The sequence below is a fragment of the Coenobita brevimanus genome, chromosome 101, assembly GCF_032717465.1.
Source record: "Coenobita brevimanus isolate Jiangsu-jjx chromosome 101, ASM3271746v2, whole genome shotgun sequence".
In the NCBI taxonomy this organism is placed as follows: Eukaryota; Metazoa; Arthropoda; class Malacostraca; order Decapoda; family Coenobitidae; genus Coenobita; species Coenobita brevimanus.
In genome coordinates, this window is record NC_137054.1 from 37826798 (window position 1) to 37851943 (window position 25146).

A 25146-nucleotide genomic window follows, 5' to 3' on the forward strand; every position below is an offset into this window, starting at 1 on the left:
ATCCATTGCTTTCACGTGCTATTTACACATTATTTACACATTATTTTCCTTTCTCACTTGCACTGTTAGAACTGCTTTAGGCTGTGGTAATCAAAGAAGCAGGTAATGCAGAGGGGAACCTGGCACTCAGCGCACTGCCAAGAGGTGCGTTTGTGCTCAGGTGTGTGTCGGGTGGTATGTGCACACACCTGGCACCTGTGGATCGCAGCCTTCCTCTTGCCTGTGGCAGGCATTTGCACCAGTCTGTGCCGATCCATGTACGCCCTCTGCTCAAGTCTGTCGGGAAGTGTTACTGGATGGCGCCTTGGAGTTGCTGCTGTCACCCTGCCATATCTTTCAAGCAGCTGCTGAACACAAGTCCTGGCGAACAACCTCAGGGAGTAGGACTTGGGTGGCTTGACCTTCATCTTGTACAGGATGAAAGCGTTCAGAATCGTTATGTCTATGAGATGCAGAAAAACTTTCCTGTACCACCTAGTATTCTTCCTGAGGCAGTCGATCTCTCCAATCATCATGTCGGACTTGTCCACCAGCCGCATGTTGATATTGTAGTCTAAGACAGCATCAGGTTTCCTCACAGGTTCGCCTGTCCTACGGTCGACCTTCCCACTGTCTTTCATTTCCCCCTTGTGTACGGTGGTGAGCATGTGCACGACCCTCTTGTCATGCCACCGTATTGCCAGCATCTTCTCAGACTTGCGTAGGTGCACGTCTCCTCGCTGCGAGGTTCCTGCCTCTGGGAATTTAGGAAAGTGGGCACGATTACTCTTTACAGTGCCGCAGGAGCCGATGCCATGCTCTGAAAGGTATTTGGCAAGTTTCAGTGCTGTATAATAGTTGTCTGTATACAGCACATGATTCCCACCAAAATACCTCTCAAGGAGCACTTTCACTTCACAGCCTGAGAAGCCAAGGGGGTGTGTTTTATCAAGATCGACAGTGCTGGCTGAATAAATGACGAAGTCAAAGATGTACCCCGTCTTACAGTCGCACAGTACAAAGAACTTGATTCCAAAGCGATGGCGTTTGCTTGGAATGTACTGCACAAACCTAGGACGTCCTCTGAACAAAACCAAGGATTCGTCAATGACAACCTTCTGAAAGGGGTGGAAGAATGTCATAAACTTATCCTTCATTCTGCTCAAAATCTCCCAGATCTTCCAGAGTGGGTCGGTTTGGGAAGGTACATCGTCGTCGACAAAGTGCAGGTTTCCCATGATGATCCAGAAGCGATCTCCAGCCATGTCCTTATTGAAGGTGGGTGAGGGTAGTAAGGGGTCCATGGACCAGTATTCTTCCAACTCATGCTTATTTGAGTGTGGCATTAGAAGCATGAGGGCAAAGAACACATACAGCTCCTGCACTCCCAGCATGGACCACTGTTGCATCTTGGCTGCACCTGTACCACTTGCAGCACGTTGTGATTCAGACCTGTTGGTCTCATCACATATGTGCTGCATGACTTCGTCATCGAGGAAGGCCAAAAGGAAGTCCACACACTCAGCATCCTCGTCAAGAGTGAAGGCAGGTTGTATTCCTGAGGAACTCCCGTCAAAATGGAGATGTTCAGGGACAAAATCGGACCCTTCCGTCCACGCGAAGGCGTCCAGGATTCCCTGTCGTGGCGGTGTAGGGTGGGTGAGGGTGGAGGGTGGCTGTGAGGCAGATTTATCAGGTTCAAGGTCACTCGCACTGACCCTGGGTTGCCGTACAGCACTAGCATCCCTTACTCTACTGGCAACTCTACTTTTATGGGTCAGGGATTTACCTCTTCCTCTACGGCCTTCCTTCACTGTTGATGCTGGTGGTGACTCCGATGACAAAGACTCTGGAGAAAATTCAGCAGAAGAAGAGGAAGAAATTAGTGAAGTGGGGCTTGGGGAACGGGGAGGTGAATCACCTCGGGACTCATGGCGGGCTGGGTCACGCGGGGCCATTGTTCCAGGGCTAACCCGCCACCTTTTCATTCCCTTCCCAAGTTCCTTCCCTTGCTGCACTAACAGCTCCTTTCCCTTGGAGCTAGGGATAACTTGGGACGCTGAAGCACTCGTACTAGTAGTTTCCGGCACGATTTCCTCACCCGGCTCATCACGCAAATCCCCCGAAGGGTCATAGTCACTAGCCATCATTACCATTGATAATTTGGCTAGTTCACGTTCCACTGCAGAGTCACTTAGTCCTTTCCTGCTTCCCCCATGAGTTTTTCTGGGTGTAGAGGTCATGGGGCCCTTTGCAATGGGCGCAGAAGCGGCAGAAATGGCGGGGCGCGAGTGCAACATGCTTTGACCACAGAGGAGAACAAGGAACTAAATGGCGTGGCTTATCTGAGAAGGCAAGGGTTGACAGTGACAATGGGGCTGACAGCTGCTAACTTACATGCTAATAAATTATTGGTAGAAAATCTCGGCAATACATAAAGAAATAGGTAGTTCCAGGTGAATGTAAATGTCACTTAGGCTTCTCCCTTCCTTTCTGATATATATTTTTATTACAGAAATAGATTACAAGGCATAATTCAAAGGGGAAATTACCGTGGGAGTTTAGCGAATGAATGCATGTGAGGTGTTGTCAGGTGATAATTAGCCAATTCCTGGTGTATACCACTATGACTTACCTTATTTTTTTTTGGTAAATATTATTTTGTATAAGTATAGGGCATAGGGCTTATTTCAATGGATGAAATCTGTGGAAAAATCCGGGGGAGATTTGCTTAGCGCAGCGCGGCCTGGGAGGTGAGAGGACAGGGTAATGGAGGGGAGTCAGGAATGGGGAAAAATGGCTAAAATGTCAACAATGGATGGGAGTACAGATGAGATTTGGAGTGCTGACTAGTGTTGGACATTGGCAGTACTGATAGATGATACAAGCCACCACTTGAAAGCCCGGGATAATTCAAAATAACACAGAATCACAAAAGTGACCCCCCGCGGTATGATCCATTGCGCCCGAGCGTCACGAAAGTGACGCCCCGCGGTTAAGGGGTTAGGGAGCAGGTGATAAAAAGAGGACCTATGCACCTAGGAGGAATATATGGAAGCTGAAAAACCTAGCAGTATGGGATGCCTTCTATAGCGAGATGAGGAGAGTGGTGGTTGAACACAGAGACGTTAACAGAAATGGTATTGAACAGTACAGAACCCTCAAGAGCAACCTCCGAGAGTTACTGGTTCAGTATGTAGATGGACAGGAGGCCCACCAGGACATAAGTAACTTGGTGATGGGATGAGGATGTAGAAGCTGCAGTTCAAGAGAAAAGAAGGCTTTTCCAGGAATGGAAGAAGGGTGGAAACAAAGAGGGATACTTGGCTGCCAAGCATGGAGCTAGAGAAATTTACAGGGCAAAGTCTGAGTTACAGAGACTTTTACTTGATAACCTAAATCGTGTGGAAAGGAAGAATATATTTAAGGTGGCAAGTCAGATGAAGAGGGAGAATAGGGATATCATAGGTGAGCAGTGTGTGAAGAATGATGACAGAAGGGTAGTGGCAAACAGTGGGGACATTAAAGACACATTGAAAGAGCATGACAGCCAGTTGCTGAACGAGGAGTTTGACTGGGACAGGGAAAGTTTGGAGCCAGCAGATGCAGTTTTTGGCCTTTGTCCTTTGATTGATGCTACTACTGTGAGTGGAGAAATAGGCAGGATGCAGATGGGGAAGACAGCAGATGTGTCTGGGTTGACGCTGAAATGTTGAAAGCCTCAGGAGATATAGGAGTGAGGTTGGGCACTGACTTGATAAGTATGGTTATATATGACTGTCTTGTCCCAGATGATTGGCTGAAGAGTGTAATTGTAAATGCATACAAGGGGAAGGGTGATGTCCTGGAAAGAGGAAATTTTAGAGGCATAAAGCTTTTAGACCAGAAAATGAAGGTAATGAAGAGAGTTCTGAAAGGTATAATTAGAGAAAGTGAATATTGGTGAGATGCAGTTTGGGTTTATGCCAGGGAAAGGAAACACTGATGCCATATTCATTGTTCAGCATCTTCAGGAAAGATATATAGGAAAGAAAAGGGAAATGTACTTTGTTTTTGTTGATTTGGAGAAGGCCTTTGACAGAGTCTCTAGAGAGGTGGTGAAGTGTCAGTGAGAAAGCTTAGGTTCAAGGAGTGGCTGATTAGGGTGGTTTTGGCCATACATGTGGGTGCTCACAACCAGGTAAGAGTGAATGGAGATTTGAGTGATGACTTTTCTGTGAATGTTGGTGTGCACTAGGGGTCAGTTAGCCCCATCTTGTTTATCATGGTACTTGAAACCCTCTCACTTGACTTTAGAAATGGACTTCCATGGGAGATATCATATGCTGATGATTTGCTGTTGATTGCAGAGAACGAAAGGGCGGCAGAGGAAGATTTAGGAAGTGGAGAGATGGTATGGAGCACAAGGACTTAAGAGTAAATGCAGATAAAACAGAAGTGATGGTATCTAAGGCTGGTGGCAGTACTGTCAAAGACATGGGAGAGTGCCCATGTGCAATTTGCCACAAGAGTGTGGGAAGTGATTCCATCTTGTGCAGTGTCTGTGATAAGTGGGTGCATAGGAGATGTAGTGGTATTAGAGGTAGACTGTGAGATAATGCTGGTTTCATGTGTGTGATGTGTCGAGGAGAGCATGGGGAAATTGTCAGGCGTGAAAGGATTGAGCTTGATGGTGTGTCTCGTGAGTGTGGAAGAGTTTTATTATTTGGGAGACATGTTATGTGGCTAGAGTGATGAGTGGTTGAAATAAGTTCAGGGAGCTGTTGCCTTTCCTGTCATTGAGAGGGCTTTTCCTCCATGCTAAGGGATCATTGTGTGCAGCATGTGTTAGAAGTGTAATGCTGTATGGTAGTGAGACTTGGACAGTAAAGGAAGAGGATATTCGCTGCCTGAAACGTACAGAAATAACAATGATTAGGTGGATGTGCAGTGCATCCCTGAGTGTGAGGCCTGGGGGGGGCAAGGTTTATGATGGAAGATTTGAGGGGTAGGATGGCTCTGGAGTGTATTGGTGTTATGATGAGGAGAGGTAGATTGAGATGGTTTGGGCATGTAGAGAGGATGGGGAACGATAATTGGGTGCAGAGAGAGAGAAGTGTTAATGTTAGGGGTAGGGTTACGATAGGTAGACTGAAAACTACCTGGGACAAGGTCATTGAGTGTGACCATAGGGATAAGGGACTGAAAAGAGAAGCTGCCAAAGATCAAGCAGGGTGGAGAGCCACCATTAACTGACCAAGGCCGATGCATGCAAGCATGTTGGAGCCTTCAAAAACGAACAGACGAATTAAAGGTATGGAATTATCGTATAACTGTATTTTATTTACCATATAGTACTCTACAGAACCTAACTCCTTCACTTAACATGTATTCTTGTGGGTGCTCACACACAGGTAAGAGTGAATGGAGATTTGAGTGATGGGTTTTCCGTGAATGTTGGTGTGCATCAGGGATCAGTTTTGAGTCCCATGTAGTTTATCATGGTACTTGAAGCCCTATCACGTGACTTTAGAAACGGACTCCCGTGGGAGTTGTTGTATGCTGATGATTTGGTGTTGATTGCAGAGAACGAAAGGGAGGTGGAGGAAAGGTTTAGGAAGTGGAGGGATGGTATGAGGCACAAAGGCTTAAGGGTAAATGCAGATAAAATAAAAGTGATGATATCTAGGGTTGGTGGCGGTACTGTCAAAGATGAGGGAGAGTGGCCATGTGCAGTTTGCCACAAGGGTGTGGGAAGTAATTCCATCTTGTGCGGTGTGTGTGATAAATGGGTGCATAAGAGATGTAGTGGTATCAGAGGTAGACTGCGAGATAATGCTAATTTTATGTGTACAGCGTGTTGGGGAGAACAGGTGGAGATTGTTGGACATGAAAGAATTGAACTTGCTGGTGAAAGAGTTTTGTTATTTGGGAGACATGCTGTGTGCTGGAGGTGGAGCTAGGGTGAGAAGTGGTTGGAAGAAGTTCAGGGAGCTCTTGCCTCTCCTGACATTGAGAGGACTCTCCCTGCGTGCTAAGGGGTCTTTGTATGCGGCATGTGTTAGGAGTGTAATGCTGTATGGTGGTGAGACCTGAGCAGTGAAGGAGGAGGATATTCGCCGGCTCAGACGTACAGAAATGACAATGATAAGGTGGATGTGTAGTGCGTCCCTGCGTCCAAGGTCTGGGGGGGCTGGGTTCACGATGGAAGAGTTGAGAGGTAGGATGGTACTGGAGTGTATTGGTGTTGTGATGAGGAGAGGTAGATTGAGATGGTTTGGACATGTGGAGAGGATGGGGGATGATAATTGGGTGAGGAAGGTGAGAAGTGTTAATATTGGGGGTGGGGTTACGAGGGGTAGACCGAGAAAGACATGGGACGAGGTCATTAAGTGTGACCTCAGGGTTAAGGGACTGAACAGGGAGGCTGCAGTGGATCGTGCAGCATGGAGAGCTGCCATTAGGTGACCAAGGCTGACACGTGCAAGCATGTTGGAGCCTTCAAAAACGAACAAACAAATTAAAGGTATGGAATTATTGTATAACTGTATTTTATTTACCATATAGTACTCTACAGAACCTAACTCCTTCGCTTAACATGTATTCTTGTGGGTGCTCACACACAGGTAAGAGTGAATGGAGATTTGAGTGATGGGTTTTCCGTGAATGTTGGTGTGCATCAGGGATCAGTTTTGAGTCCCATGTAGTTTATCATGGTACTTGAAGCCCTTTCACGTGACTTTAGAAACAGACTCCCGTGGGAGTTGTTGTATGCTGATGATTTGGAGTTGATTGCAGAGAACGAAAGGGAGGTGGAGGAAAGGTTTAGGAAGTGGAGGGATGGTATGGGGCACAAGGGCTTAAGGGTAAATGCAGATAAAACAAAAGTGATGATATCTAGCGTTGGTGGCGGTACTGTCAAAGACGAGGGAGAGTGGCCATGTGCAGTTTGCCTCAAGGGTGTGGGAAGTAATTCCATCTTATGCGGTGTTTGTGATAAATGGGTGCATAAGAGATGTAGTGGTATCAGAGGTAGACTGCGAGATAATGCTGATTTTATGTGTACGGCGTGTTGGGGAGAGCAGGTGGAGATTGTCGGACATGAAAGAATTGAACTTGCTGGTGAAAGAGTTTTGTTATTTGGGAGACATGTGTGCTGGAGGTGGGGCTGGAGCTAGCTCTGTAGCTAGGGTGAGAAGGGGTTGGAAGAAGTTCAGGGAGCTCTTGTCTCTCCTGACATTGAGAGGACTCTTCCTGCATGCTAAGGGGTCTTTGTATGCAGCTTGTGTTAGGAGTGTAATGCTTTATGGTAGTGAGACCTGGGCAGTGAAGGAGAAGGATATTCGCTGGCTCAGACTTACAGAAATGACAATGATAAGGTGGATGTGTAGTGCATTCCTGCATCCAAGGTCTGGGGGGGCTGGGTTCACAATGGAAGAGTTGAGAGGTAGGATGGAACTGGAGTGTATTGGTGTTGTGATGAGGAGAGGTAGATTGAGATGGTTTGGACATGTGGAGAGGATGGGGGATGATAATTGGGTGAGGAAGGTGAGAAGTGTTAATATTGGGGGTGGGGTTATGAGGGGTAGACCGAGAAAGACATGGGACGAGGTCATTAAGTGTGACCTCAGGGTTAAGGGACTGAACAGGGAGGCTGCAGTGGATCGTGCAGCATGGAGAGCCGCCATTAGGTGACCAAGGCTGACGCATGCAAGCATGTTGGAGCCTTTAAAAACGAAACGAAACGAATCCATCCATCCATCATCCAATCCTATGCCACCCCATGAGGAGTGTAGGAGCCCAGGGCTAGGCAAGTTGGTCCTAACATTTAAGATGAGAGTGACCAGCCTCACTCATCCCAGTGTGGCATTACGTTAGCAATAAACCCCAAGCACCTCTTTGATGTAAACCTACATAGGCTTAATCTGATTGGAACACCTTAATTACCCACTAAACCACCAGGCACCATAATTTGGATATATGGTTACCACCCAGCATAGTTAATGATTTCCTTGTGTACAGGAAACCATTTGGCTTGTCATTTAATGTAGAATCATCTATAGGCAGAAGAAAGAGGAAAGAGTGAAGGAAAGAAAGACAGAAGAGGGAGTGTAAAGTCACCCATAGGCAGAAGGAAGAGGAAAGAATGAAGGAAAGAAAGAATAGGAAGGAAGGAAGAGAGGAAAGAGCAGACACCGAAAGCAGCACCACATCAAGTAAGTGGATGGTGAGCGCCTCCAGGTACACGAAATTCAAATTACTTGCCTTCTTCTGGAACACAATACTCTCGTAAATCGAGAAGTACCAGTAGTTATCTTCTGTTAAATTATACTACATATTTCATTATTTCTCATTGATATTTTTTCATGGGGTTGACACACACATATTCCTGAAATAACAAACCTGAGTGCCATGCTTCACCCTTTCAACCCCTCCCCACCTCCTAATTCAAGCCTCCCTTGCTGCTTGAACATTCATCGTACTTTGCAAACACTATATAAAATCTTTGATGTCCTCTGTCTCCCAAGCATGGGCTTCCATCCAATATAACACCCACTCCATCACCTTGCAGACCATACAGAACAACTCTGTATGTGTCATCATTGACAGCACAGCTCTCATAGCTCACATATGCTTTGAAATGAAAGTCTTCCATAGAGAATATCTTGATATGAGAGAGGATTCGTGGTAGGTGGTAGTGACCATCATCCACTCACTTGATGTAGTGCTGCCTACTTCTTCCTTAGCCTTTATCATTCTTTTTCTGTGCCTGCCCTCCTCTCTTCCTATTTCTCCCATCTTTCCTGTCACTTCTTATTGCTTTTCTTTCTTTTACAGATGGCTTTACATTGAGTGACAAGCCAAATGGCTTCTTGTAAGCCAAGAAACCATTTACAACGCTGGGTGGTAACCATATAACCAAATCATAAGTGCTCCCCATGTGTCAGCAAGTGGGTTGGTGGAGGGCTAGTGCCCCTCCCTGTAAAACAAATAACTCAAAGTCAAATGGCCACCCCTCACGGGATTATGGCGTCTGGCAATAGACAGATAGACAGAGAGAGAGAGAGGATTGTATGAAGTAGTCTGTGATAACATCCAGCACTCCTCTCATCATGCAGCAGAGCTGCACTACACAAGTAAGCACTTAAAACAGTCACCACACAGCCATTACAAGACCAGCTGCAAGAACACCTCATCTTTGGCCATTCGAACACTGGCAATGAAAAAACACCTATATGATCACGTCACAAACAGAATGCTATAATACAAGCCCCCTCCCGACATCCACCCATCAGAGATATCTGTAAGCAAAACTGATCGAGTTCACCTAGCTAGGCTTAGATCAGAATATCACCAAGGCTTTCTCAGTTACCAGATGATAAGAGTGAATGGAATCACTGATGACATGTGTTATGCTTATAAAATATTCCCATTGAACATAACACACATAATAGAGCACTCCAGAGTATATGCTACACTAAAATACTGAGACAACTTCAGCAGTGTGTTAAACCTATGAGATGACCATATAGGGGAAGTCGCATACCTTCAGTCAATGGGTCTGCTCAGCCAGGCAGACTTGGGTTGAGCTACAGCAGTAGCAACAAAAGTCCATCCAGTTTTCTTCCTCATGCAGCCTGTCTCCTTTCTTTGCAACCACTACTATACTTTCTCGTACTTTCCTTCACATCTCTTCTGCCATCACCTTCTGTGCCTTTTTCTTTTATTGTCTGTCTGTAACCAAATGTCTCAGTCCTGTAAGGGGTGACCACAAAAAAAATCCCCTTCTCTTCTCTCTTATCCTCCACCCATCATCAGGCTGCCCTCTCAGTGCATAACCCCCTGGTATATCAACAACCCTGACACTGACGGAGGGCTGGTACTACAATCCCAGACAGATCATCTTTTCATACTGAACAATTTATACCAACATACCCATATCCCACACCAAGCCCTCTTCCTCCCATCATCTCCAGACATCACCTTCTGCTCCCCAAACCTCGCCCCCACTACATCATGGAGAGTGGTCAAAACCCTAGGTTCTGATCACCTCCCAGTCATCATCACTACCAAAACCAGAATCATCCCAGCTGGCCACAAACACACATACACTAATTATAAGAGAGCCAACTGGGAGGCCTTTGTACCTGAAACAGAACATTTCGAAACACTAAACAGTACACCCATCACAAACATCAACACCGCTGTGCACACTTTCAATACAATTATACAAAATGCAGACAAAAGACACATCCCTAGAGGCAACAGAAAGAGAGACAACCCCAACTTCACACTAGAAATTCAAGGCCTCATCAGACAGCGGGACACACTGTGACACTTCCCAGCACCCCATACACAAGACACCGTACAACAAATACAAGAACTCAATCGTTTTCGTTTTCATTTTTAAAGGCTCCAACATGCTTGCATGTGTCGTCCTTGGTCACCTAATGGGGGCTGTCCACGCTGCACGATCCATTGCAGCCTCCCTGTTCAGTCCCTTAACCCTGAGGTCACACTTAATGACCTCGTCCCATGTCTTTCTCGGTCTACCCCTCATAACCCCAACCCCAATATTAACACTTCTTACCTTCCTCACCCAATTATCATCCCCCATCCTCTCCACATGTCCAAACCATCTCAATCTACCTCTCCTCATCACAACACCAATACGCTTTAGTCCCATCCTACCTCTCAACTCTTCCATCGTAAACTCAGCCCCTCTAGGTTTTGGACGCATAGACGCACTGCACATCCACCTAATCATTGTCATTTCTGTACATCTGAGCCGGCGAATATCTTCCTCCTTCACTGCCCAGGTCTCACTACCATACAGCATTACACTCCTAACACATGCTGCATACAAAGACCCCTTAGCATGTAGGGAGAGTCCTCTCAATGTCAGGAGAGGCAAGAGCTCCCTGAACTTCTTCCAACCACTTCTCACCCTAGCCACAGAGCTAGCTCCAGCTCCACCTCCAGCACACAACATGTCTCCCAAATAACAAAACTCTTCCACACACTCAAGAGATTCACCAGCAAGTTCAATTCTTTCACGTCTGACAATCTCCATCTACTCACCCTGACAAGCTGTGCACATAAAATCAGCATTATCTCGCAGTCTACCTCTGATACCACTACATCTCTTATGCACCCATTTATCACACACACCGCACAAGATGGAATTACTTCCCACGCCCTTGTGGCAAACTGCACATGACCACTCTCCCTTGTCTTTGACAGTACCGCCACCAACTCTAGATATCATCACTTTTGTTTTATCTGCATTTACCCTTAAACCCTTGTGCCCCATACCATCTCTCCACTTCCTAAAAAAAATGGGAGAAATGGAATTCCCCCGAGCTAAGCCCTGTATTGGACTATATAGCCCCGCTAGGGTTACAGGAGGAAGCTACCCCTCCCGGCACGGCAGCCCGGGCGAGGCTCGAACTTGCAATCCCCCGATCACAAGTCCAGCGCGCTACCACTGTGCTACTGCGCCCCCTCTCCACTTCCTAAACCTTTCCTCCGCCTCCCATTCGTTCTCTGCAATCAACACCAAATCATCAGCATACAACAACTCCCACGGGAGTCCGTTTCTAAAGTCACATGAAAGGGCTTCAAGTACCATGATAAACAACATGGGACTCAAGACTGACCCCTGATGCACACCAGCATTCATAGAAAACTCATCACTCAAATCTCCATTCACTCTTACCTGGGTGTGAGCACCCACATACATAGCCATAACCACCCTAACCAGCCACTCCTCCAAGCCAAGCTTTCTCATTGCCCACTTCACCACCTCTCTAGGGACTTTGTCAAAGGCCTTTTCCAAATCAACAAAAACAAAATAAAGATCCCTTCTCCTACCAATATATTTTTCCTGACGCTGTCAAACAATGAATATAGCATCAGTGGTCCCCCTACCTGGCATGAACCCAAACTGCATCTCATCAATATTCACTCTTTCTCTAATCATACCTTCTAAAACTCTCTCCATTACCTTCATTATCTGATCTAAAAGCTTTATACCTCTATAATTTCCTCTTTCCAGGGCATCACCCTTCCCTTTATACACATTTACAATTACACTCTTCAGCCAATCATCTGGGACAACGCACTCATAAATAATCCTATTTATCAGGTCAGTGACTAAACTCACCCCTATATCGCCTGAGGCCTTCAACATTTCGGCAGTCAACCCAGACACACCTGCTGCCTTCCCCACCTTCATCCTGCCTATTGCCTCACTCACAGTAGCAGTATCAATCAAAGGCCAAGGGCCAGACACTGGATCTGCTGGCTCCAAACCTTCCCTGTCCCAGTCAGACTCCTCATTCAACAACCAGTTAAAATGCTTTCTCCATGCATCTTTAATATCCTCACTGTTCACCACTACCCTTCCTTCATCATTCTTCACACACTCCTCACCTATAATATCCCGATTATCCCTCTTCACTTGACCTCCCACCCTAAATATCATATTTTTCCTTTCCCCATGATTTAGGTTATCAAGTAATAGTCTCTGTGACTCAGACTTTGCCCTGTATACCTCTCTTCTAGCCCTACGCTTGGCAGCCAAATATTCCTCTTTGCTACCACCCTTCTTCCATTCCCGGAAAAGCCTTCTTTTCTCCTTAATTGCAGCTTCTACACCATCATCCCACCACCAAGTTACTTTATGTCTTGGTGGTCCTCTTGTCCAACCGCATGTTACATCATTAACTCTCAAGAAATTGTTCTTGAGGGCTCTGTACTGTTCATTAACGCCTCTGTCTACAGCTCCCTGTTCAGCCACCACTCTCCTCAACGTGCTATAGAAGGCACGTCTTACTACTTGGTTTTTCAGCTTCCATATTTTCCTCCTAGGTACATAAGTCCTCTTTTTCATCACTTGTTCTTTAAGCACCATATCACAAATCAGTAGTTTGTGCTGCTGCACACACTCCTCACTTCCTATAACTTTAACATCCCTCACTAACCTCCTATTGGCCCTCCTAACCAGAAAATAATCTATCAACACTCAAATAAACAATAAAATATCAGAACAGCAAACACTAAACTGGAAAAATTACCTCCAAACACTTGACCACAAAACAAACATCAGCAAACTCTACAAAACACTAAACAGCATCACACTTTCCAACAGCTACACCACACAATCACACGCTGCCATCACAACAACAGACACCATACCCTCAAACAAACAACAAGCAAACACTCTCATCAGTCACTTTTCACAAGTCAGCCATCTAACCCCCCATCCCGAAGACCGACGTATCATCTGACATAAGAGACAGTTCCCCACAGACCCAGACTACGCACCTTTCACTTACAACCAGACGAAGCACATCATTAACAACCTCAAGGACTCATCTGCCTGTGCATCAGACAGCATAAGCAACATTCACCTTAAACACCTAGGACCACAAGGCATACAAGCACTCACCAACATATCAAACTACAGCTACCCACACAGCATAATACCCAGCATCTGGAAGCATGGCAGTATCATCACTATCCCTAACCCAACAAAGATCCCACGTTACCCTCCTCACATCGCCCCATCACACTCCTCTGCACCCCCTCTAAAGTCACTGAACGTCTGGTACTACAACTAGTCACATCTCACATTCCCCTAGCCCAGTCACAACATGGCTTTAGGCCATTACACTCCACAAACACCCTTCTTACAGACCTTACACAGAGAGTTTTTGATGGAATGAATTCAGCTAGGTCACCACACAGAACACTCCTAATCACACTAGACATTAGCAAAGCTTTTGATGCCATCCCCTGCCACAACCTCACAAACAAAATACTCAACACAAACATGCACAATAACACAAAAAGATGGCTGGCAAACTACTTAGCAGAAAGATGTGCACACGTAACATTTGCCAGTCAGTCTTCTAACATTGGAAACTTCACAAACAGCATCCCCCAAGGATCTGTTTTGTCCCCTACACTCTTTGACCTATACATGCACGACGTACCCACATACCACAGATACACATAGCTTCCTGTGCAGATGATATAACACTTATATGTACACACCAAAACACAAACACAGCTGCACACATCATTCAACCTTACCTCAACACACTACACAAATGGTTCACCACAAACAGGCTCAAAATAGCCCCAGCTAAATCAAATCTATAGTGACTTTTCTCACAAACTGGACAGCAGAACACAGTCACATCCCACACCTCACCATAAACAACACTCCCCTACCACATACACACACACACCCAAAATCCTTGGTGTTACATACAATATATCAGTGTCATTTAAACAACACATCACAAACATTAAAAATAAAATAACACCAAGAGTCAGTGCTTTGAGGTCACTTGCCCATGCAACATTCAGACACAACAAAGAAATCATCACCACAGTATACAGACAATTCATACATTCAGTGATGAATTATGCAAGCCCTGCCTGGGCTTCTAACTTCACCAAAACACACTACAACACTGCACACCATACAGAACAAGGCCCTAAAAATAATCACAGGCTGCACAGCTACTACACCCACAGACCACCTACATCAAGAAACCAAAGTCCTCAAAGTCAAGGATCACTTAGACATGAGAGGCACCCAGTTTCTTGCTGCAGCCTCCACAAACCCACAACATCCACTACAGTACATGGCAGCACATCCACCCACACCAAGGAACATCAAAACAACACCCAGCACACGATGCCATACACAAATACAGTACTGTCATCTCGCCCACCTCAGACCAGCTTCCAGAAGCATATCCACACTCAGATCACTTGCCTATCTATTCAGTCACTTAAAAACAACACACAGCTGCATGCACAGCCTTCTGACATCCATCCTTCTGAATCCTATCTTCCTCGTGAGGACAGGGTCCACCTGGCCAACCTGGCCAGGCTGAGATGTAGGCACCATCCAGCCCTCTTAAGCTACCAGAAGAGGCTGGATGACTCCATCACTGATGCCTGTCCAGGATGCAACACAGCACCCCATACTATTAAGCACATTATGGAAGACTGCATTGCACACAATCACCTGCACCAACAACACAACATACACTCTTTGAGAGCTCTGTGGGAAAGCCTGGTGTCGGCCATGGCCTTCCTAAGGGACTCGGGGCTGTTCGGCCAGACTGCCTAGGGAACTACTACTACTACTACTACTACTACTACTACTACTACCCCCTCAGTCATACACTTCACCTAATCCATCTCATCGCTTGTCTCCTCCCTCCCCTTTTCCGTCTCCACCTCACTCGTGTAAACTCTCCTCATCAGTCACCCATCCTCCTTTCCCTCCACATGTCGAGATAGTATTGGTGTACTTTTAATGCTTTTCACCACATATCAGCACTGTAATGCTCATGACTTCCTTGTCTGCCTGACTACCTCTCATCATAACTCCACATGCTCCTCTCATATAGGTCACTTCCACTCCACTCATACCTGACTTGTGTCCTTCCACCAGAGTCTAAGCTTAGCCTCCATGCATTAGAGTAGGTATCATAAGATTGTCATACAGCAGCTAACATATATGACAACACCACATAATAATCAGACAAGCCATTTCTGAGTCTGTTGTTTACCCAGGCATCAAGTATGGATCTCATTTAGTCACCAAACACACAAAATCAGTCATTGCCTTACTTTTAGCCAGCTAGTCTCTCATATCACTCAGTATACCTGTTGATTGGTTTATTCTTGAAGAAGGTACTAGCAGTTACCAGCCCTTCCTGGCACAGACATTCACTAGGGCTTTACTATTCCCATCCACTTCACTGGGTACACCTTACTAACCAATCACCCCGTATATTCTAGCATTCCCTAATTCACTAGTTATATCTCCAGTGGCGATGAATGAACATCAGCTGTACTGTCTTCAAACTACTCATTCCATTTCGGGTGACCCACTTAGTTATTTTCTGTTATCTCCTGTTGACAGGATGTTGAACTGGATGAAAATGGGGCAAAGCATGTGGAGCGGATATACTGTGGTCATGTCTACCACAATCAATGCCTTGACACCTACATAAAAACCCCACCATTCCAAGGAGGAAAAACCTGCCACACCTGCAGCTTGAGGATCTATCACGACAAGTGGAAGTTGACACCTGAGACTGTAGAGGCACGCTGGGCCCACAAGCAGGCCAAACAGAGAGAACTGGATGAAGTGGTAGATTTTCTTAGCTAATGAAGGGTGTTTTTTGTGCAACTTTCCAGGCTTATGACTGAAGTTCCTTTTACAATCTTGGCTGCATATTGCCTGTTTCTGATATTGTTATTTTTTATTTATGGTCAGTTTCATGCAGCTATTCAAGCTTTTTTCTTGTACTTTTTTTTTTTATCTTTTCACTGAGATAATTAATATATTGACTTCTTGACTGATGAATAAAGCTTATTATGCCTTAATTTGTGTACCATATTAAAAGTTTCTTGTACAACTTTTTGAAACTAATGATTAAAAAAAAAAAAAAAAATATGAACAAAATTCTTCCAAGTTGTTTGCTTCAGCTAGTGACAAAAAACTCATCCATGGGGATCCTTAGTTATAGATGTATAATATTTTGGAAAAAAAATACAAACTATGCATTGAGTCCAGATACCGGATTTTTATGCTAATCAGAACCTGACTGGAGCTGGTAAATATGTGATTGTTTCTGTTTTTATTCCTTGAATTTCTGACTCTTGCAGAGATGGACTCACAGGAGCAAATATTCTAAAGGACTCAGCATTTGCACTTTATATATCTACAGTCAGTACTGTATGTTGTTGAAGTGGGATGCCTTTTGGTGGTGACACCACTCTTACTAGGTGCTGAAGCTGTCACATTATATTAAGTGTCCTTAATCTTCTCCTTAACCCCTAAAAGAAGGATGGTGGACTGTAGAAAGGCAGCTTTGGCCTGCAGTTTCATGTTCAGATCATCATCATCATCTTTGTCATACTGGTGCTTCTTTTCTTTTCTTTTTTTCCCATACTGTAAAATCACTTCCATCCATTTGGAAAATGTATTGTGAAGGTCAGCATCAATATTCATAGTACAATTACGGTAACCAATTGGAGTCGTAATGTGAAGGTTAGCACTAATCTTCGTAATACAGTCGGTTGGCCCCAAACATGCCAACAACTGTGGTACAGAAATCATCAACATGCTGCTACATGTATTTTAATTACTGTTTTATAATATGATTAATATTACAGTGCTAATAAAAATATTTATGTACTAGTCACTGCTCAGTGTGTCTCTCGAACACAGTAGCTTCGTAGTCCATACCCACCCGAGATACATGCTTGAGGGCTGATGATCTTGTGCCCCTGATGCATAGGAATGCAGACCTCACAAGGGAGAGTAGCATTTGACATCATTTGATGTTTGCTGTTCTGTGGTTGAAGTGATCATTGTCTAGAGGAAGCTGAGCTGGCTTTATGGTGTCATGGCAAATTTCCCGCAGCATTTTTGCAATGAGGTTGTGTACTTCATCATGCCAAATGCACACAAAGTCTCCCTTATTTGCAAACTATTGTATGGTGCCACTGGTAAACTGTTGAGGAAGGTTTTCTGTTGACCACCCATATCTCAAGGCTATGGTGTCATTATATTCTTGTTTCTTGAAGTCAAAGCCATTTTGCCCCGAGAGGCAGGGTTGTCTGCCAATGCGATGCTCCAACCTCCTGTGTCATTTCAACTCTTCTGTGCTGGTTTGTAATAAGATATGCAGCTATGTGCCACAGCTAGTTCTGTCTTGCTTCCCCTCTCTGCTTACTTGTGTCTGTCTTTCTGCTGTTGTTGATTGGCTTCACCCATCTCAGTTTGGGCCCAAATTTTCCATGACAAGGATTTGACGAGCCAGAGTTAATGTCCATGTTTATAGCCAGCCATGGCTGCTGGATTTTTAACCCACCACATGGCGCCCCATTGCCGGCCTTTTTTTTTTTTTTTTTTTTTTTTTTTTTATAGGGATGATGAGAAAACATGGAGAACAACCATAAAAGTACTCACAGAAGCCTAAAAGGTTAATTTTGAAGTTGATTCTCTCAGCAAGTTTGGTAACTGAAATGTTTCGAGTAATGCCCGTAGACTTCATTGACTACCGCTGACACCCAGCGAGTTGAGGTAGGAGATCTTCCTTTTCTTCATGGGTAAGTACCCCAAATGACCCAGGGACACTCTCGGAAGGTATATAGATGATGTGGGAATTGTCCCCAAGCATAATTATGTGCAGGGGTGCATTACGACATTTGAGTGAGTGAGTGGTATTTTTCCAATAATGTTCATATTATTGGATTTTCTAGTTTTCACATAAAGTGTTTTCCCGCACATATATATTTTACAGTTGTATATTTTTTTCGTACAATGAATTATGCTTGCACGTTGTATTCGCCATGTCTTTTCTCGAACACACAAGACACATTACGCAAGTTATATTTGAAGTACTTACACTGCACTTGCTATTATGAAATCATATACACTAATTTATATATACATTACAATTACTTATGAAATAACCTACACTAATTTATATATACGATACAATTCAGTAACACTTATAGGTGTCTTTTTTCGCATATAGCAGGTTTCCAGCACTTAGAAGTGGAGGAGGGTATGATATTCCTCAAAGCATGGGATGAGACACAACCCCACGTCACATTCACACATTGGTAGAAGGCAACATAGGTGTTAGAGAGGAGAATAAGTCTCAATATTAGCTCCACTGTAAAAAAATTCTTGAAGAAATTGAAGCTCCTTGAAGTGGGAGTCAGCTCCGGCACAGTACAACCTGCCATATCACCGTCTGTGAAGGGATGAATGATGGGAACGAAATTGCTCCCATCGTCCCACTTCCACTTGACTTCATCCCCTCCTTTGCTTTCCCCCTTGTCACCAGTAGGGCCACCTCCATCTCCGTCATCAGGATGGGGAGGAAATTTGGTAGTAGGTTGGGGAGGACGTTGGGGAATAGAGCATGCCTCCTCACATTCCCCACAACTCACACTTTTCTTCCCCCTGCCTTTTCCCTTCCCTTTTGCTTCTTTCCCCACAGTTTGAGGCTGTCGGGAGGAAGCGCAGGCAGGTTCAGGTGCGGTGGAGGTCCTGGGTTGGGGAGAGGCAGCGCTGCGTGGGGCTGGAGGTAGGAGGTATCGTCGCACACCACATGAATGGAACAAAGCACTGCTCACTTTGTACTTTTTACTGAATCGTTCTTTCCCACTCATCTGGGTTTCCCTGGGCGATCCTTTCCATGAAGACAGCCAATGTTCACCTGAGGAGTCAGCCTCGTATTCCTCATCACTAGGGGAATCGTTCATGGAGCAAGAGCAGCGTGGTGGGGTGGAAAGTGGTGGTGGTGTTGGTGCAGGGTGAGATACAGCCTTGCAGACAGCCACATACCTCATCTTTGTTGGGGATGGAATCTCGTCCTCGCTACTTGATTCCGACTCAGGTTGGACGTAGTCTTGATCAGCAACATCATCAATGGGAGAATCACTTTCTCCATCACAGGGGATGTTCAGGAGCTTGTCAATCTTGTGTTGGGGAACACCACGATTCGCCATGGTGCTCTATCACTCGCAAAGTGGGACTGAGTTGGCGGGGCCCCGCGTGAGAGGAGGGATGATGTGACGACTCATACCGTAGGTATTAGGCCTAAACAGGCGAGGGAGTATCCCTAGCAAATGTCTCGCACCAATATTGAATTTATGAATTTTCGCAAATATTTCAAATTGATGATGTTTACATACATCACTGGCATTTTGTGCACGTGCAGGTCCCGACGTATATATATATATATATATATATATATATATATATGTCACTGGCACGGGGCGGGTTAATGCCAAGGCCTCACATCCTGAGTGATAGTGCTAAAAGATCCCTCTCTTCAGATGTGGAGATGTGGCCATTGGTCGGTGATGGGAGGGACGATTCCTTGAAAGCATACTCCAGCGGTTGTAGCAGCAATTAGTGATGGTCTACATCACAAGACTCCATTTATGCTTTATACCATGTGTACTTGTATTCATTGTCATATAAGATTTTTTTCCCCCAAACAAGTACACTGAAAAGTCCTCAAGCATCTTCGAACGTGGATGTCACGAGGTTGGACTCAAGTTAGCTCTGGTTCTGTTCGAAACAGCCACATAGACAGGTAGATATCTTGTAAACTGCCAATCATTTGTAGAATATGAAATAAAAAAAAAATAATAATAATCTAAAGTTTTTGATAAATTGTGAAAAATAAGATGCATTTCTATCTATCTATCTATTGCCAGACGCCTCAATCCCGTTTGGGGTGGCCACAAACAAATCGCCTCCAAGTTGCCCTGTCCCCCGCCATTTCAATGCCCTGCTCCCAACTCACACCCCCCTCTCTCATATACCTTTATACCTTTATAGACAGCCACAATTCATGTGTACACATACTAACAGTGCTGCCTTCTGGTGTGTTCTGGTGATTATAACTGGTTTTTAGGAAGAACAAATGTTTATAACTTTGTGTGTGTGTGTGTGTGTGTGTGTGTGTGTGTGATTATATAATATATGCCTGAATCATGCTGATACGTCACATGCAGTCAAGTGACTTATGGACAAACCTAGCTAGGTCAAGTTCAACAGAGAAGAAGGATGGATTGAAGCAATTTGTGATGTAATATGTATGACTGTTACAGATTTCATCCATTCATACATCATCCAATCCTATGTTGCCCCATGAAGAGTGTAGGCACCCAGGGCTAGGCAAGTTGGTCTTGACATTTAAGATGAGTGACTAGCCTTACTCATCTCTGAGTGGCATTACGTGAGCAATAAACCCCAACTACGCCTTGGATAGAAATCTGCACTGGCTCAATCCAATTGGAGCTCCATAATTACCCACTAACCACCAGGTGCCATAATTTACTTATATAGTTACCACCCAGTGTAGTAAATGGTTTCCTGGTGTACAGGAAACCATTTTACAGATTTTCACTTTTAAAATAGTAGATTGATGAATAGTATTGAACTGAGATACAGCCACACCCCAGTTTAATGATGCAGTTGGTTAAGAAAAACCTATCGCTAGGCAGGGTATCATATCTTGGAGTAGATTTAACTTGTAAAGTATGGGGATGTGTTTTTGAGTTTTGGGTTCCCCCCTCGAACCAAGTCATAAACCCACCCAAATGAATCAGAAAAAAATTTAAAAGCTAATCTAAATGGCCTAACAGCTGTGAAAGAAGCTAACCTAAGCCTAAAATCAGTGCGCATCTCACTTGTACCCAGTCAAGGTCACTGGAGAATGCGATCTCTGACTGGTATTCAAACTCAGTAGAGAAGCAGCAGCACCACTGTATACTCCCACCATCAGACGGTCGCAGAACAATCAAATAAACAGCTGTTATGCATAATAATGTATGAATGATTCAGAATCGTTGTGACAGAGAATCGTTGATGTTTTGACGAATTTTCTCGACAGGGAATCCGATTGTTATAGCCTTTTCAACAGTCTCTCTTTATGTTGTTCTTGTTATTTCTGGTTGCTGAGTTCCTGTATTTTCTTCTCTCCCATTTTCCAACATTTATTTAGAAATTCCTTGGTATTTTCAAAGCGTTTTCCATTGAAAAGCCCGAATGTAAAGACATGATTTATCAAACAATATGATTGGGATAGCCAGTTCAAAGGCTCCTCTTTATGTTGTTTTAGTTACTGTTCTGGTTGCTGAGTTCTTTTATTTTCTTCTCTCTTATTTTCCAACATTTATTTAGAGATTCCTTTGTATTTTCAAAGCACTATTCCTTGAACAACCAGAATGTAAATACACAGTTTATTGATGTCACAGTTGTCATCAATATGAAATATTTACTCTTGAAGGATTTCATAATTATTAATTTTTATTTAAAATTTTTTCTATGTATGCAGTGGTAGGTGGGGACACTAGTGGTAGTGTGGGGTACCCACCATCCACTCACCCGATATAGTGCTGCTTTGGATGTCTGCCCTTTCCTCTCTCCTTTCCTTCCTCTTCTGTCTTTCTTTCCTTCCTTCTCTCCTCTTCCTTCTGGGTGTGGATAACTCTACACTGAGTGACAATCCAAATTGTTTCCTGCACACCGGGAAACCATTTACTACACTGGGTGGTAACTATATAACCAAATTATGGCAGCTGGTGGTTTAGTGGGTAATTAAGGTGCTCCAGTTGGATTGAGCCTGGGTAGGTTTATATTCAAGGGGTGGTTGGAGTTTATTGCCACCCAGAGATGAGTGAGGCTGGTCACTCTCATCTTAAATGTCAGGACCAGCTTGCCTACCCGGGGGTTCCTACTCTTCTCATGGGGTGACATAAGATTGGATGGTGGATGGATGGATGGATGGATGGATGGATGATGTATTCCTTGATAGGTTAGATGACAGTTCAATGGTCAAACATGAAATATTCTTTGTTCAGTTGCCTAGTTGCCCACACTGTTTTGTACCTCATCTGATGGGTGAGAATCCGTACCCCAAATGACAGAGTTCTCTCCACCTATGACTAAAACACATTAATCTAAGTCTAAACACAGTTTGTAAATCAACATAAACAAAATTTAAGTCCAAAATATCATCAAAATCAGTTAAAAAAAAAAAAAAAAAAAAAAAAAAAATCTCATAACCGGGGGTAGGCCTACGATAGGTGGGAGAGGGTGGTATTTCTACCCTGTCACTATTCCAGGGTATCGCATCTAGGGGTATCATAAATCCGGGTTTGCCTGTATAGAAGTGAATACGTACTGTATATACAAACCCACCTGGTTCAAACTCAGTCAAGAAGCAGAAGGATGGACAGGAGTAATCTGTAGTGTTTAAATGTATGGCTATGATACACATTTTTGCTATTGTAGTTCTTATAGTCAGTAATATGGAAACTATTGACTGATGAATGGTACTAAATGGAGATACTGAAAAATGAGTGTGCATTTGTGTGAAAGTGACTATATCACGCTAAGGTTGTGGATGTTGGTTAGGAGTCAAAAACTGTTTCCCTTAGACTTGCTCTTCCAAAATTTGGGTGTGTCTAACATAGTGTAGCGCCTTGATGTGCCGCGAAATATGGTAAGTGTTGTGTATGCTGCACTGGGTTCAGTTTTTGCGTGGTTGGAGAGTAAGTGTATTTTTCCTACTCATGTCATAACCATATCACTCACTTATTTTTCTTTGAATTCAGAGTTGCCTCTGGTCATCTTTGACAATATTACCTTAGTGTCTCTGTAAGTTTCCTGTGCATCTTGGTAGTAAGCTGGTTTCACAATAAAGATGGACTTACCTGCATTAAGGAAATAACCTTTCAGGGCCATGAGATGCTACAAGGTTCTACTATTTTGTCACATCTTTCACTTTGCCAGCACCTGTGAGATCATCTACATTTTTTTGCATGGGTTGCCTTATATTTGATCTGTTGTTGCAGCACTGTCGTAGACAGATTACAGAACATACATAGCCATGGCCATGGGATCTCCTTGGGTTGTACCTTCTGTAGATTGAATAATAGACATTTTTTGGGCCCCTTACTCATAATATAAAGGTTTGTTGATTCTTTGTTGGTATTTTCCACATACATAAAAATTAAATGCTGGGCATTTAATTTTTATGTTGTGCAGTATTGCCTCTTGACTGAAAGAGTTAAAAATGCGTTTGAGGCATCAGCCAGTAGTACTAGATGGTAGTTGGTGATGATCATCATCCACTTGATGTAGTGCTGTCTACTTCATCCTTCACATTTATCATTCTATCTCTGCATCTGCCCTCCTTTATTCTTATTTTCCCCTTAACTTCTGCTGCTTTTTATTGCTCTTCTTTCCATCTCAAGTGGCTGTACATTGCATGTCAAGCCTAATGGCTCCCTGTAATCCAGGAAACCATTTACAGTGCTGGGCGGTAACCACACAACTAGATAATGGGGCGATGCGGTCCCTGCTATAGTGTCCCTGCTGTCTGAGTGGAGTGTTGCAAAGCAAATTCAGCGCTATCAACTGCAAGGGAACATTGGTTCACTGCATGGGACAGCCCTGAAGCGGTGGTTGCTTGTCTGCGGTTGATGGGTTTGCTAAGCCAGAGAGACTGGGGTTGATCAGCAACAACAACAATAACTAGTTCTACTGTATCCTCTTCCTCAGATACTCCCCTCACAGAGTGAACTGCCACCTCACCTCCTGCCTGCTGGCCTGTGCACACCTGGAGGGTTCCAGCTGCCTACATAATGTTGTCTCTCATCACCTCCATAAGGGATTTCCTATTATTTGGTACAAACCTCACCTACCCCACTGGGCATGCATGACGGGGCCACTCATCCACTAACCTTCACGGAGGAAAAATCATACCCAATGGGCTAAGGAAGACCGGCAGGTCCAGGACATGTTAGATGTTGGCATAATATCACCCTCTACCAGCCCATGGCCCTCCCCCATCGTCCTGGTAAAGAAAAAAAATGGGACACTCCGCTTCTGTGTAGATTACCATCGCCTCAATGATGTGACAATCAAATATGCCGCCCCCCTGCCCAGGATTGCCGACTCCCTTGCCTCCCTCTACGGGGCATCCTGGTTCTCCACCCTCGATCTCCAGTCAGGATACTGGCAAGTCCCTGTCCACCCCGAGGACCGAGGAAAAACGGCATTCTCCACCAGCAACGGGAAGCACTACGAGTTCAATGTGCTCCCTTTCAGCCTCTTCAGCGCCCCTGCTAGGTTCTCCCGATTAATGGAGTGTGTGCTAAGTGGCCTCACTTGCGAGATATGCCTTGCATACCTAGATGACGTCATTATTTTCAGCAAAACCTGGGCCAACCATCTCCATCACCTACGACAAGTTTTCTCCAGGATAAGACAGGCCGGGATTAAACTCTGCCCCTCCAAATGTGTCCTGGCACAACGCTCACTCTCTTTTCTGGGCCACATCATATCTAGGGAAGGCATAGCCCCCGACCCAGAGAAGCTAAGGGCCATAGCCAAACTCCCCCTGCCCCGGAACGTGCACGAGGTCCGTGTCTTCATAGGCCTTGCCTCGTACTATCGGCACTTTGTGAAAGGGTTCATGACCATCGCCAAGCCACTACACGATCTTACGAAAAAGGGCTAACCCTTCACATGGACCGAAGGCCACCTCCTGGCCTTCCATGTCCTCAAGGACAAGTTGATCATGGCCCCTATAGTGGTGTTTCCTGATT

The 25146-nt window shown here is 44.6% G+C and overlaps 1 protein-coding gene across 1 annotated transcript in view; it reads left to right on the forward strand.

The window, feature by feature from the left end:
- Nucleotides 1-16388, forward strand: part of LOC145415135 (uncharacterized) — a 197386-nt gene extending 180998 nt beyond the window's left edge. The window contains exon 6 of the mRNA XM_080284555.1: nucleotides 15914-16388. Within this exon, the coding sequence (XP_080140681.1) occupies nucleotides 15914-16162 (249 nt within the window). The 3' untranslated portion in view covers nucleotides 16163-16388. The remainder of the gene's footprint in view (nucleotides 1-15913) is intronic.
- The last annotated feature ends 8758 nt before the right edge of the window (nucleotides 16389-25146 follow it).